This window comes from Taudactylus pleione, unplaced genomic scaffold (genome assembly GCF_031769625.1).
Source record: "Taudactylus pleione unplaced genomic scaffold, aTauple2 ptg000036l, whole genome shotgun sequence".
Taxonomy (NCBI): Eukaryota; Metazoa; Chordata; class Amphibia; order Anura; family Myobatrachidae; genus Taudactylus; species Taudactylus pleione.
The window spans coordinates 9535330-9549753 of record NW_028284438.1 but is presented as its reverse complement, the minus strand read 5'-3'; the positions used below and the strand labels follow the sequence as shown (position 1 = coordinate 9549753).

Genomic DNA, 14424 nt, shown 5'->3' with positions numbered 1-14424 from the left:
AGAAGTTCACTTCCCAGTTCTGGACACCGGGTATGAAGATGATGCTCTGCCCAATGGAGAATGTGGCTGACTTCCTTCATGGCCCGTGACTGCGAGTGGTTTATGTAAGTGACCGCGGCTGCATTGTCTAACTGAAACTTCCTGCGGGAAGTCCCTCAAGAAGGTGCTATGCCTGGCAAAGAGCCCTGAATATGCCTCGAAGTTCCAGGACATTGATCGGCAGCTGGCTTTCCTGAAACGGCCAATGACCCTGGAAGGTCTGATGACACATCACCACCCCCCACAGGCTTGTGTCAATGGTGAGTAAAATCCAGTCCTGGATCCAAAGGGGACGGCCTCTGTCCAGGTGTGTGTTGGAGCCACCACAATTGGGAGAGATGAACCTCTCAAGGAAAAATGAGCATCCGCACCCTGAGGTTCATAAGAGACTTGTTCCACCATCTCAGAATAACGAACTGAAGAGGCCAGGATCTGCATTCAAGAGTGTATAGAGACTCGACGGTAGCTTAGAAAGGTGCGGATTCTGTATTGCAGGCCCAAGATCTTGTCCGCTGAGAGGAAGACTCATTGAGTTCTGGAGTCCAACAATGCTCCCAAGAGTCAATCTCCGAAGTCAACGTGGATTTCCGCCAGTTAACAATCCACCAGTGTGACTGGAGAAGTTACACAACCAGATAGCTGTGATCTCTGAGGACAGACGGAAACTGGGCCAGGAGGAGTAGGTCATCCAAATAAGGAAAGATCCGGACACCCCTGCGGCGTAGATGTGCCGACCATGACCTTCATGAACACACGAGGGGCCATGGACAGACCAAAAGATAACGCCTAAAACTGACAATGGTTGTTTCTTACCGCAAACCAAAGGAAGCGCTGGTAACTGGCTCGGATGGGGATATGCAAATATGCATCCTGGATATCCAACGATGCCATAAAGTCCCCCGGCTCCATCATCATGAATGATGCAGCGAAGGGACTCCATGTGGAATCTGGGAATCTGGAGGAACCTGTTCAAATGCTTCAGATTTAGAATGGGTCGAAAAGAGCCGTTCGGTTTCTGGATCAGGAAAGAATGGTGTAAAAACCCTATCCTCTCTGAGACGGGGGGGACGGGAATAATTACCATTGAGGCCAAAAGAGAGCGAACAGACGTCTCGAGAGCTTATGCTTTTCCTGGCTGTGCAGGATGGCCAGTGGAAAATTACCAGGTCGGCGGGCGCTGCTGAAAAATTAGAGCATAGCCCCGAGTAAAGACGCCTCTGACCCAGGCTTCTGTCGTGGTTTGCATCCACACTGCCGAAAAGGGTAGAAGCGGCCTCCCAACTCGGGGTCCCCCGGGTGGAGGTCCACCCCATCATGAGGCAAGCTTGTGCGCAAGTTTAGCAGCAAGACATCTGGTAGACCAGGACTGCTTAACTCGTGGCTTAGAGCTCTCTGGCTCTACCCTGTGGATGAAAGGAGCGAGAAACTAAAGTCCTAATTCTGGGTAGAAACACTGAAGGGAAGAAATCAGACTTAGACGCCACCAGAGAAGCCACAATCTTGTCTAATTGAGGTCCAAACAGAATGTCCCCAGAATAAGGAAGGGCCTCTAGAGCCTTTTTGGATTCCATGTCCGTCCTCCAGGGGCACAACCAGAGCGCTCTCCTAGCAACCACAACAGAAGCAAACACCTTAGAGCAGTGGTTCCCAAACTATGCGCCACTGCACCCTGGGGTGCCTCAGGACACTTGCAGGGGTGCCTCAGGTTGGTGGTCCAGCATCAAATCAAATTATTTATGGTCAATGTAATGTAAATATGTGGACAAACAGAAGCGCAAACCTGTCCACCACCACATAACCAAACCTAAGGATGACAGGTAAGCACAATTTAGTTCACTTTACTAAATTTTTTTCTGAATCTCTCAATAACAAACTTTTGGCTTAGGGGTGCCGTGAAAACAATGTCGATACTCTAGGGTGCCATGATTCAAAAAAGTTTGGGAATCACTGCCTTAGAGGTTAAAATCCCTGAATCTATGGCCGCTTCGGTAGGAAGCTCCTCTCTAACATGCCCCACCAGGGACACCAGTCCCCCCTGTGAGTACCCGAAGTAAGCCAGTCTTCTAAAGCATCCGCCCAGCGTACAATAGCTTTAGCCACCCAGGCAGACGCTAGTGCTGGACGAGCAAGACTACCCACATTAACATAAATAGTCTTCAGGAAATTTTCTAGCTTCCTATCCATGGGATCCTTAAGTGAAGCAGTGTTAGGAATAGGAAGAAGAGACGATCTAATAAGAGGGGTAATATGGGCGTCCACGGGGGAGGAGATTCTCACTTAGCCCTATCCGCTGCTGGGAGAGGGTAAAAGGTAGCAATGCATTGTAGTGTTTGTACATTCATAAATCATTTAACAACCACAGCTGCTATCCCTAATCAGAGATAAAGACACACAGTAACTGTTATGCATTCACAAGCCCTCAGGTTCACATATACCTCTATTAATCTTGTGTCTAGTTCGTAGTCATTGATTTAAGAACACTGTGAAGACATTGTATCTGCTAAAACTGCAGAGCACGCTAACCATGTGCATTGCTGCCCTGACGTACGTTTTATAGGAGCTCCTATGATTAAGCCTGTGCTTAATATTTTAATATGTATGAGAGCTGAAACCTTTATTCATTCTCACCAAAAAAAGACTGTTAATATGTGAACAGACATGATTGATAACCCTGTGAGTGCCCCAATTTAAGAATATTCCTTTTTTTTTCTTTCAATGTATGATTATATTCCTGGGAGCACCCCTTCGTGAATTATATCTATTTTACCAGATGAGATATGGGAGAATAGGACTATATATACTGTATGTTGGTCTGTGCGGATGCAATTTTCTTTTTTGTTTACAAAGATAGGGATATCATGCACAGACCTTTTGTACATGTATTTACAACATTCATGTATTATAGTCAAATATGGCTATACAAATGCAATCTATTAAAAAAAATTAAATGAACATGTTAATTTAGACAATAGACTACGTAAAGAAATTATCTGTCAAGACGTAACCATATGGAATTGTGTAGTCCTACTTACCAACCATTTCCAATGTGTTAACATCTATTGTTCCACCAACAACTCCACCTCTAGAGTCCAGCTGGGACCTTCCTAGCCCCACAGACATGCTGATTTCCCGGTCTCTGTTACTCCCCACAGACAAGCGGCCTTGGCTTTTCAGTCCACTTGTGGTCCATCTGACAACATTCCAATGAGCACCATTTATTTAAGGCTGTGTGTTGTATTATGTTTTAGTAACATTGCTTGTAAGCATCATACATTTACAAGGAGGGTGCCATAATAAGCAATTTTAGCAATAACTCTGATCACGTTTGCACACTGCTGGTAATATAGATGAAATGGGTACATACATGTTTTTTGTTTGATAACTCTGCATCTCTGACCTTCAACTGAGAAAAGAGCAGAATATATACATAGATGCAGAAAATGTTACTCTAATAAGCTAGACTATGAAGTTCTCTGCCGAAAAAATTACAGCGGATTTAAACAATTTTAATGACAGAGAATGCATTCCTTATGGGCTTGGTCACTATAAGTATTGTATTGTCATATTCAGACAATACAATATTTATTATATATACAGTATATTGGCACTGTGCCCCCATTAAGTGTCAGAATTATTTTCACATTTGCAACTATGTGGTTTTGATTTTGCCATTTGTTTATAAATTTGCCAGTTTTAAGCTCCCAATTGTTACTATGTATATCTGTTAATACTGTTACTCATTTACCCTGTCTTGTATTTTTATTCTGTACGTTACTGTGGAAATTTGTGGCAACTTATAAATAAAAGCTGCTAAAAATAATTCAGGCAATTGAACTAGGGAATCAATCTTTATGCCATTTATAGGATCAAAGATAGATTCTGCCCTGACTGTAACAACTGCTTCACTGGGATTTGTTTTGCGTTCCTCTGGATTTATTAAAACTTAAGTAGTCTGAACTTGATGGACTTCTCTTCAGCCATATTACAAGTATATCTGTATTGTACGGATGAGTTCAGGGTTTGACATATTTGTAGTAGAGGATTACTACACTATTAATTTGCAAAAAGCAAACATTTACAGCTGGAGGAGAGCTATGTCCACATGGACACATTTCTATGCTGAGCACTGACATTGGGGCCTTGTATCTGTACCGGAGCCGCGGCCTCAATTACTGAAAAATCCCGCACTTCCGGTCTGGACACGCGCGAAGGTCACAGCAAAAACTGTTGTGTTTTTCTCTCAGTCTCCTGCAAAATTAATTCTGACGACCACACAGGTAACGCTTTTTACCCTAAATATTTTACATCTAAAAGAGGAGACTATAACAATAGTTATAAAGAACGCTGAAAAGTGGACTTTAAAATAGAAGCAGGTCGCCATTTTGGGACACTCACCAACAACGTATACATACAACCACTATTCTATTTATGTGGTACCCTTAAACGAAAGCTTTATATAAGGGGAAAAAAAAAATGGCTCTTCAATGCTAGAATCTCCAGCATACCCAGAATATCTAGGTGACTTGGATCATTATCAGTCTGCACAGTTGGTAGCTGCCCTATGTATTACCATCATACATCCTTCATCCCCCACACACCAGTGGATTGAATTATTTCTTTATCATAATTGTCATCTGTGGATATTTCTTTGTGTAATGTGAGTTTATTGACTCTGCAGGACAGGTCAATCAGTGTTTTACAATATCATTAAACACATAAAAGCTCTGGATCAATCTCCACATTTTATATCCTTATTCTCTCCATGAGGTATCGAAATTCATAATAAAATCTACAGATATTACCTGTATGTAATTTAAAATTTTATATGGAGCCTCACTGATAACCCTCACTTATCTTATACTCCACGGCAAATCATCTACCTAAGTAACTTTACTGTACTACAATTACTTTATTTATCCTAATCATCGTTTACTTTTATGGAGAAATAATACCCTTCCACCACCCCAAAATCACAGCCACAGAGGCAAGAGAAACAGCGCGCTGATCCTACTATGGCACCGGAAAAGGACGCAGAAGTCTCAACCCCTGCTGCTAAAAAAGTTGCAACTCCGCATGATTCATATATCACATATAATGATGTTGTGGAAGCCATCAAATCAACTATGACACCTCTTTTATCTCAAGCCGTATCTGACATAACTTCTCAACTACAACAGCTTACTCATCGTGTCTCGGACACAGAAAACGGGGTTGGTGAATTATTTCAGGATGTGTTTCACCTAAAAACCACCGTTCAAAAATTAGAACGGGACAATTATCACTTATGGAATAAACTCGATGATCTCGAGAATAGATCCCGAAGGAACAATGTCCGACTAGTAGGACTTCCAGAAACGGTCAAAGGTCCTGCTTTAGCTCATTTTGTCCGGAATACTTTACCTTCGTTACTTAAGATTGAATCGGACTGTACAGATCTAGTGGTAGAGAGAGTTCACATAATTGGACAATTCCCACGTACCATATCGGCCCGTCCTAGAGTTGTCCTCTTCCGCTGTCTCAACTATCTACATAAACAAGCTTTTTGGGCAGCGTCTAGACGCATAAAATCATTACTATGGGAAGGCTCAAAGTTGTATATCTCCCAAGATTACTCCGTTGAACTATCCAGAGCTCGCAAAGCATTTTCACCAATCTGCACCCAGTTAATTGAACATAAACGCAAATTCGCACTTATCTACCCGGCCAAACTCAGGATCTTCGATGGAACTTCTTATAAGGACTTTACCAACCCAGCCGATGCGGAAGCCTTCATAAGTGAAGAGAAAGCTGCAGCTGCATCTGCACATGATATCTCTGATACTTCTCCGAATGCATAATTCTAGAATATTTCAGTCAAGATCTATTGACAAGGTCAACCGTTTGTTTTCCATACTCCTATTTCGGCACTAGCCAAGTATTTCATTATACTTATTGGTCGAATATTTTCTAAGTTTGTTTTCATGGTACTAACATTCCTATCTGTTTATTGTTGTTCGGAAATATATGGTGTTAGCATCGCTATTGTCTCAAATTGAAACTCATCTATATAACAAAGGGTTTCTCAAAGTTAGGCAATGATTTTCTGTTCACCTTACTATGTTAATTATATCAAGGGTTATAGTGTGAGGCTCTATTATGTCTCCTGACACATAGTTCTCTTTTTCATTTCTTTATATTTTTATATTTCTAACATGTTGTATGTATAATTTTTCTTGGTATATGTATCAAGCAATGTGTTTTTCAACACTTTATTGTTCTGATTTTTCGGATATTTCTACTTACCCCATGTCTTTGTCTATCTGTTTTCCTATCCTCATGTTTTTTCCCCCCCTTTTCTTTAAAGTATTTAAGGTAATGCAATCTAACTTGTCACAGGTAATTGTACGTTATTCTATGTATCTTATAAAATAATGGCTTTAAAAATAGGAACTTGGAATGTAGGGGGAATCAATTCACCCATTAAAAGATGCAAAATACTATTATATCTATCCAAACAACAGATAGACCTGGTGTGCATTCAAGAAACGCACTTAACAGCATTAGAAACCAAAAAACTACAAATGCTTAACTGGTCTTTGATTGCAGCTGCTCCTTATAACTCCAAGTCCCGTGGTGTTGCTATATTAGCCCGACGTGCTATTCCCATATTAGTGAATTCTAAAGATGCAGAACCGGACGGCCGTTACGTTATAACTGAGGTACTAATTAATAATTCTAAATTTGTTATTTGCAATGTATATGCACCTAACATTTATAAGAAATCATTTTTCACTCATTTATTAACTAAATTGTTAATACATAGCTCAGAATCATTAATCATTTGTGGAGACTTTAATCTCGTTTCATCACTGACACTAGACCGTTCTAATAATTCGTCAAATATTTCCTCGCTCCCCAAACTAGGTGTTCCTATGTTAGCTTCTAGGTTACAACTCATAGACGTATGGAGATCCATTCATCCTATAGATAAAGATTTTACGTGTCTATCCTCTGCCCATCAATCCTTGTCACGGATTGATTATATTTTATAACCACTAATCTCAATTTCCAAGAGTTCTAGACTCAACAATAGAACCTATAGCATTATCCGACCACGCTCTGGTCTGGATGGCACTCCAAACTGATATAGATAAGAGTACCTTTCGTTGCTGGAGATTTCCTACACATTTATCCAAATCTGTTTCTTTTCGTAATGTATTAGAAACAGCTTGGATGGAGTATTTACACACTAACTCATCTATTGTGGATTCCAACCCTTCACTATTTTGGCAGGCAGGTAAAGCTGTTCTCCGTGGAAACATTATCTCACATGTCTCTGCTGAAAATAAAAAGGCAATTAATACTTATCTAGACCTTCAAACCAAACTTACAAATACTTTCCAGATGTTCAAATCTAATCAGTCACCCCATACTAGACAAGCATATCTCACTGCTAAGACACATTTCGATGAATACCTTAAGATTAGAGGGGAACGATACCTTTTTTCTGTGAAGTTTAAATTCCATAAATTTGGCAATAAAAGTGGCAAGCTTTTGACAAATCTATTAAGAGGATCTCAACCGCCAATGGTCGTTCATCCTTTACGTACCAACGATGGCTCTATGACTAAATCTAGTGGCCAAATCACTGACATAATGAAAGATTTTTATACCACTCTATATTCAGTTAACTCTGATACCACCCCTACTACTGATGATTTCGCTAAATTATTACATTCTGTTTCTTTCCCACAAATACCAGATAATGCAGCTAACATTTTGATAGAACCTATAAACATTGCGGAAGTCACCAGAGTAATACAACAATTAAAACCCTCTAAAGCCCCTGGCCCAGACGGCTTAACTGCTGAATTCTATAAAATCCTTCTTCCTCGAATAGGTGAATCTTTGGTTTCCTTTTATAATCATATTATAATGACTAAAACAATTCCCTTGCACTTTAATTCGGCGATTATTAAACTTCTTCCTAAGTCAGGAAAAGACTTAACGCTTCCAGGATCATATCGCCCAATTTCGTTACTCAATTTAGATAACAAGATTTTGACAAAAGTATATGCAGATAGATTGAAGCTTACTCTACCGCAGCTTATTCATACAGATCAGACGGGCTTTATTATGAATCGACATTCTGTAGTTAATGTCCGAAGAGTCTTAGCGGCTATTCAACACACGCATTCTTCTAATTGCCTCACCCCTAGAGTAATAGTTTCCTATGACGCCGAAAAGGCATTCGATATGGTAATTTGGTCTCACCTTTACCGAACACTCGAGTATTTCGGTTTCCCAGTAATGTTTATAGACATTTTAAAAACATTATATACTAATCCCCTTTCACAAATTTCATGTAACGGATATATCTCATCACCTTTTCCAATATGTAGAGGGACAAGACAGGGGTGTCCTCTTTCACCCCTATTATTTGCCTTGGCCATAGAACCACTTGCAATAACTCTACGTGCTTCACCAAAAGTTGAAGGAATTACAATAGGCAATGTACTTTTAAACATTGCACTCTTTGCAGATGATATGCTCCTTTTTCTTTCAAATCCGAATGATTCCTTGCCGGCAGTTTTAGATATTATATCCTCTTTTGGAGCAATATCAGGTTATAAGGTCAATTTAGAAAAATCAGAAATTCTCCCTATTAATATCCCGATAGCGTATTGCAAATCACTACCGGCCCTTAGTCCCTTCCGTGTAGCTAATAATTCAATTCAATATTTAGGAGTTCATATTACTGGAGATTTGGCCCAACTCTATTCATCCAATTTTACACCAATTATTACCAAAATAGCAACTATGTTAGATAATTGGAAATCTCTTCCTTTATCACTGTTGGGACGTCTAGCCGTGATAAAATGCATAATATTTCCAACATTTTTTTACTCTATGCAAATGCTTCCCATTAGTCTTACTAACAAAGACATCAAATATATTTCTACTTGCTTTTCCCGCTTCATATGGCAAGGTAAAAGACCACGCATTGCGATTAGCAAAATGAAAACATCCAGGAACAATGGTGGACTAGGTTTTCCTGACCTACTTTCTTACTCTTTAACCATTTTTTTCCGTTATGTCATTGACTGGCTATTAGAATCAAATTCTTACACTGATCATCCTGTGGATTTGGCTTTGTTTGCCCCTTTTTGCCTAGTGCTTTACTTCACACTAAACCAGCTGATATCCCTCTAGCTATCTTAACTAATGTTATTTTTAGAGACACATACTATGCATGGATTTAGGTTAATCGTAAACTTCATAGCAACCCTTGCTACACTCCCTTTGTACCCTTATGGGGAAACCCAGCTTTTCCTCCATCGGTAACAAACTGTACTTATCGTCGTTGGAAAGAAAAAGGCTTGAATATAGCTTCAAAAGTATTTGATCCTGGAGGATTATTCCTAACTTTTGATAAGTTGCAACAGGTATACCAGTTACCGAAACAACACTTTTATATGTATCTTCAGATGAGGCATTATATATCTGCTACTCGCAATATTATATCAGAGGGAACGAACCCTAACATACTCCATACACTTATAAAACAGGCATCTATAGTTACCTATAAGATTAATATGTTATATACTCATCTAATAAGTGATAATACCACAGCCTCTTGGAAGTTGATAAGTGGAAAATAGACATTCCCTCATTAAGCGATATATCAGATATTCTTAGTCATTTTGACTCTACTCTCAAATATTTACAATCCGCCTGCCTGCAAGAGGTACATATACGCACAATTCATAGGGCCTATATTTCCCCAGCCCAGCGGAAGCACATGACAGACTCAGAACAGGGAATATGCCCGAAGTGTCAGATGTCTAATGCCACATTTTTTCATTGCATTTGGGGGTGTAGAAAAATAAAAAATTTTTTGGTGTAAAGTAATGCAATACTTAAATAATATGCTCTCTCTTCATCTAACCCCCAATCCATTAGCTTGTCTCTGTGGTAATTTTAAATGTTGGAATTTAGGTTTGGAAAAAGCAGCCAAAATTCGACTAATAGTAACTCTTCTTACTATAGCAAAGAAGGTAATTCTCACTCATTGGATTAAGAAATCTTCGCCATCCCTTTCTGAAGTTAAAATCAAAATGCTAGAAATAACAAGAGATATGGTAAGAACTTACCTTTGTTATCTCTGTTTCTACGAAGTCCATAGGGTCCACAGGGTTGACCTTGGGGTATAGGTTGGGAACCAAATCCGGGCACCACGCAGTTAAAGCTTTTAGCTCCCAGGATGCACTTGGGTCCACTCTCCCTATAACCCCACCCCCCAGCCAGAGGCACCTCAGTTTGTAAGTAGCCAAAGGCCGGAGGAACACTCTAGAACCATACTCACAGAAAAGGAGACGGGAAACCGGTGACCAGTAACACAGCCCATATGAAGCCAGGTGCGTCAGGGCGGGCGCCCTGTGGACCCTATGGACTTCGTAGAAACAGAGATAACAAAGGTAAGTTCTTACCATATCTCTTGTTTTCTACTTCAGGGTCCATAGGGGGTCCACAGGGTTGACCTTGGGGATGTCCCAAAGCAGTTCAACCAAGGGTGGGGACGCTCCTGTGCTGAGAGGAGAATCCGTCGCCAAAAAGGAAGCATCCTGAGAGGCAAAGGAAACCAATGCCTAGAACCTTAAAAAAAGGTTTGGACAGAAGACCACGAGGACACCTAGTAAGGCAAAACAGCCGAGGCGCCACAACGAGCCGCCCACGAGGGTTACATGACCCGAGAAAAAACAAGCCTCAACGACAGAAATGCCTACCTATGGGTAGGCCCCTGAGGAAGACATACGAGGCCATCCAGCCAACATTTCATTATAGGCCGGCCATCGTTTCCTGTGAAAACCAGAAACCGCAGACCACCAATAAGGAGTCCGATTACCATAAGGAACTTGAACGGATCATATAAAGCCAAAGAGGCCGGACCACAGTCAATGAGGCCACACCAGCCGAGAAGACTGGGGACTGAATGGCCGTACCATAAGTTCCAGAATAATATGGAACCTAAAAACCACTCTAAGAAGAAATACAGGGCGAGAGCAACTCACACCCTGACCTGATGCCCTCCAGAAGAGGGAGCCACATGAGAACGCTCCCAATTCAGACACTCTCCTGGTTGATTTAAACACCCTGAGAGAGAGAGAGCTTAAACAATAGACCATGTAATGGCTATCACAACCAGCAGTTCCATTGACTGTCCCCGGACGGAACAAAGAACCACTACTAACTCCCCAGGAGTCCCTAGGGAGGACAAGTGGAGGCATAATCCAGAAAACACTCCAAAGGATGAACTGGATACCAGAGCGGAGCAATTCCATATCTTAACCATACCGACAGTGTAGAGATCCGCACTGTCAGGAAGGCCAGGCCAAGGGTGAAACCCAAGCCAGCCGGAAGGAATGCCAGAATATCTGAAAATCCTGGACACCGGAGGATCGTATCGACAGGTACGATACCATAAGAATTATGTATGCCACAGTCCGTGGCAGATCCCAGCAAAGTCTGGCCTATCTGCTCTAAACATCTCAATGAAGACAGAGCCAGGGAAGCCCTAGGACCACAGTAGGGGCGCAGTCAAAGACAAACGATCCAGGTCCAGGGAAAAACAAGGACCCTGAGACAACAGGTCCAGATAGTGAAGCAGTAGGAACGGAGTATCGATGAGGAGACTCCGAAAATCTCAGTACCAGTGATGTCTGGGACGAACTGGAGCCCCCAGAAGGAAAACCCCTCCGTCTCGAATTAAACTTCCGAAGACCTCGAGGAAGAAGGGAGACCGGAGGACACAGGTACACAAAGTGGAAGGACCACTTCACTGACAAAGAGTCACTGAAGGTAGCTTCAGTACTCCTGGAGCTGGACTGTAACACCGGTAATGTGTGATCAAGTCAGAAGGCCATGAGGATCAATCCCCTCAGGGAGGCACCCTCTGCTCACCAGGAGTTGAAACCTCTCTTGGAGAAGAGACTAGTCCCCGGGATGCACGTCGCAACAGCTGAGGAAGCCCGCTTCCCAATGGAGAGCTCCGGGAATAAACACTGCAGAGTTGGCCAGGAGAAGACCCTTGAACTATGTCAGAATGGATGACATACCTGACATTGCCACCCAACTACCAGTGTTGCCTAGATGGGAGTCACTGTTGTGACACTGTCGGACTGAACCTATTCAGGTTTACCGTGACATATGGGTTAGGCCAGAGTGAAGGTCCAAGACAGCCTAAAGTATCAACAAGTTAAGTGGCAGGACAGAAACGACAGACGTCCAACTGCCCCGAAACGAATGCGGACCAGACACTGTCTGTAGCAAAGAACACCCTGGACGAGATGGCCATAGCCACCCGGACAGAGACCAACTCGCCTCCGGAGAAAGTATCATCGTTCGAACAGCGATCCGATGGGAAAAACTCGATCCATCTGGAGGGGAGTCAATTATGGCAAGGTCTGGAATGGAACTGAGCACATTCCACCCTACCAAAAGGTAGACACTCTGGTAGACCGCGCATCACAAAGAGTAATGACATATGTCGAATGCGTAGATATCCGCACACTCCAAGTTGAAGAGTGGAGATCTTGTCTTACGCCAGAAAAATTCTCAGAGTCTGAGAATCCAGCAGTGCTCCCAGATGAAGAAAACCCTGTGAGGGATGTAGGGAGGACTTTTTCTCCGTTGACTAATTATCTGTGCCGAGAAGAAGCCACGGTTATCCTGACCTGGCGGTAAAGTACCTTGGTGATCCTGCTAAAAGCAGGAGACCGTCCAGAGAAAGGAGCATTCGGATACCCTGAACAGGTGAACTGTCAGAAAATCCATAAGGCTGGTAAACCCCGGTGGAGTTGAGGACAGTCCCAAAAGGCAGAGCCCGAAACTTACAAGTGTTGCTGTGGCACAGCAAACCTGAACCCATGCTGATGAGATGGCTCTGTACGTACCCGTAGGTACGTATCCTGAATACTCAGATATACCCTAAAATCCCCAGGTTCCAAACGTCGGATGATGGAGCATGGACGATTCCACCTGAGTCCAGGCACCGTTGGAATCTGATTCAGGGATTTGAGACAGAGTATAGGCAAATGAGGACCAGTCGGTCACCGCCCCAGAAAGAAAGTAGAACAACCAGTCCCTCACTGAGATAGTGAGGTTGGCCGAAATAGCTCTGCTTACCACAAAGACTGTATAGCTTTCTGGGATTGTAAGGCCCTGATCAGGTCTGAAGAAGGGCCCGTGTAACAATGCCTGTGAGGAGGCTGCCTGAGCAATGAGAGGCCGTTGAGAATCAGTACCTCACTCTGGAAATTCCCCAGATGTAGACCTGTCCCGTCAGGCTGAGGGTATATCCTCAGGTGTAGAAACAGGGTCGTCCGGAAGTCCAGGACTGCTCGGTACTGGATATGGTGGCCCCCATGGAGGCCGACAGCCTAGGAAAAAACAGGCCTTTAGGCTGACCCTGAGGACAAAAAGACTTAACAGAGTTAGTCCGAATGTAGTGGGAGTAGCTAAAGACGGTATCTCCCCATTAGTGATACTGCCAATGATGCAACGATCTTGTCAAGGTCAGGACCAAACAAGATCTTCCCCATGGAAGGAGTGTGCACCTCTGCTTTCCCATAACGCAGCCATAGGGTACTGCGGCGGATACAGATGCCGCCGAAACCCTGAAAGTTAGAAGACCGGCATCCCATGAGGTAATCCCACATATGACCACTGCATATTTTATGTGAGCGGCAAAAGATATTTGAACCTCAGGACGTGTTGGAGGGGAAAAACGTCACAAAAGCATCACCATGCGATGGCCATGGTAGGACGGGCAACAGGCCCTGAAAACGAGTACATTGAATTCAGGCAAAGTTACCACCTACAGATCCGTAAAATCCGTCCAGGCCGGGATGGGAGGCGTATTAATGCCTGTAACCCGATGATTAACATACAAATCCATCCCAGAAGGGGATTTCCATTACTTGTGAGGACCCTCAGGGAATGAGAAACAGGAGGCCTTTGTGACTCCTCGTATCTGGCGACAGCCAGACTCCCGCTATGAGATCCACCCTCTGGGCAGAAAACGGGAGATGTATGATACAGGTGCAGGATCGACATTCTCTATATCCAGAATGAAACTGGCTACCAGCCCCAAAGCAGGGATAATAATACTTGAAATCGGCTCCCCCCATGTGAGAGGGAAAGAGCCGAATATACCATCCAGTTCACGGCAGAGCCACTGGTCAGTAACCACAGGACGTATATCACGCCAATTAGTATTTCTATAAAACAACATCCACCAGGGTGGCCGTTGTGGTAATCCCTGCAAGGGGAATGACAGACCGATGTGGTATCGGAGGTAATTCATGTACTGTGAAAAACCCCGGCGGGGAGCGACAGTCTGTTGCA

General features: G+C 42.9%; 1 protein-coding gene across 13 annotated transcripts in view; it reads right to left on the bottom strand.

Moving 5' to 3' along the window:
* The window catches only part of BLTP1 (bridge-like lipid transfer protein family member 1), a 341411-nt gene that overhangs the window by 15144 nt on the left and 311843 nt on the right, over positions 1 to 14424 (bottom strand). For all 13 annotated transcript variants that reach the window (XM_088452258.1, XM_088452264.1, XM_088452266.1 and 10 more), the window contains one exon: positions 3072 to 3229. In XM_088452258.1, coding sequence (XP_088308384.1) covers positions 3072 to 3229 — 158 coding nt within the window. The remainder of the gene's footprint in view (positions 1 to 3071; positions 3230 to 14424) is intronic.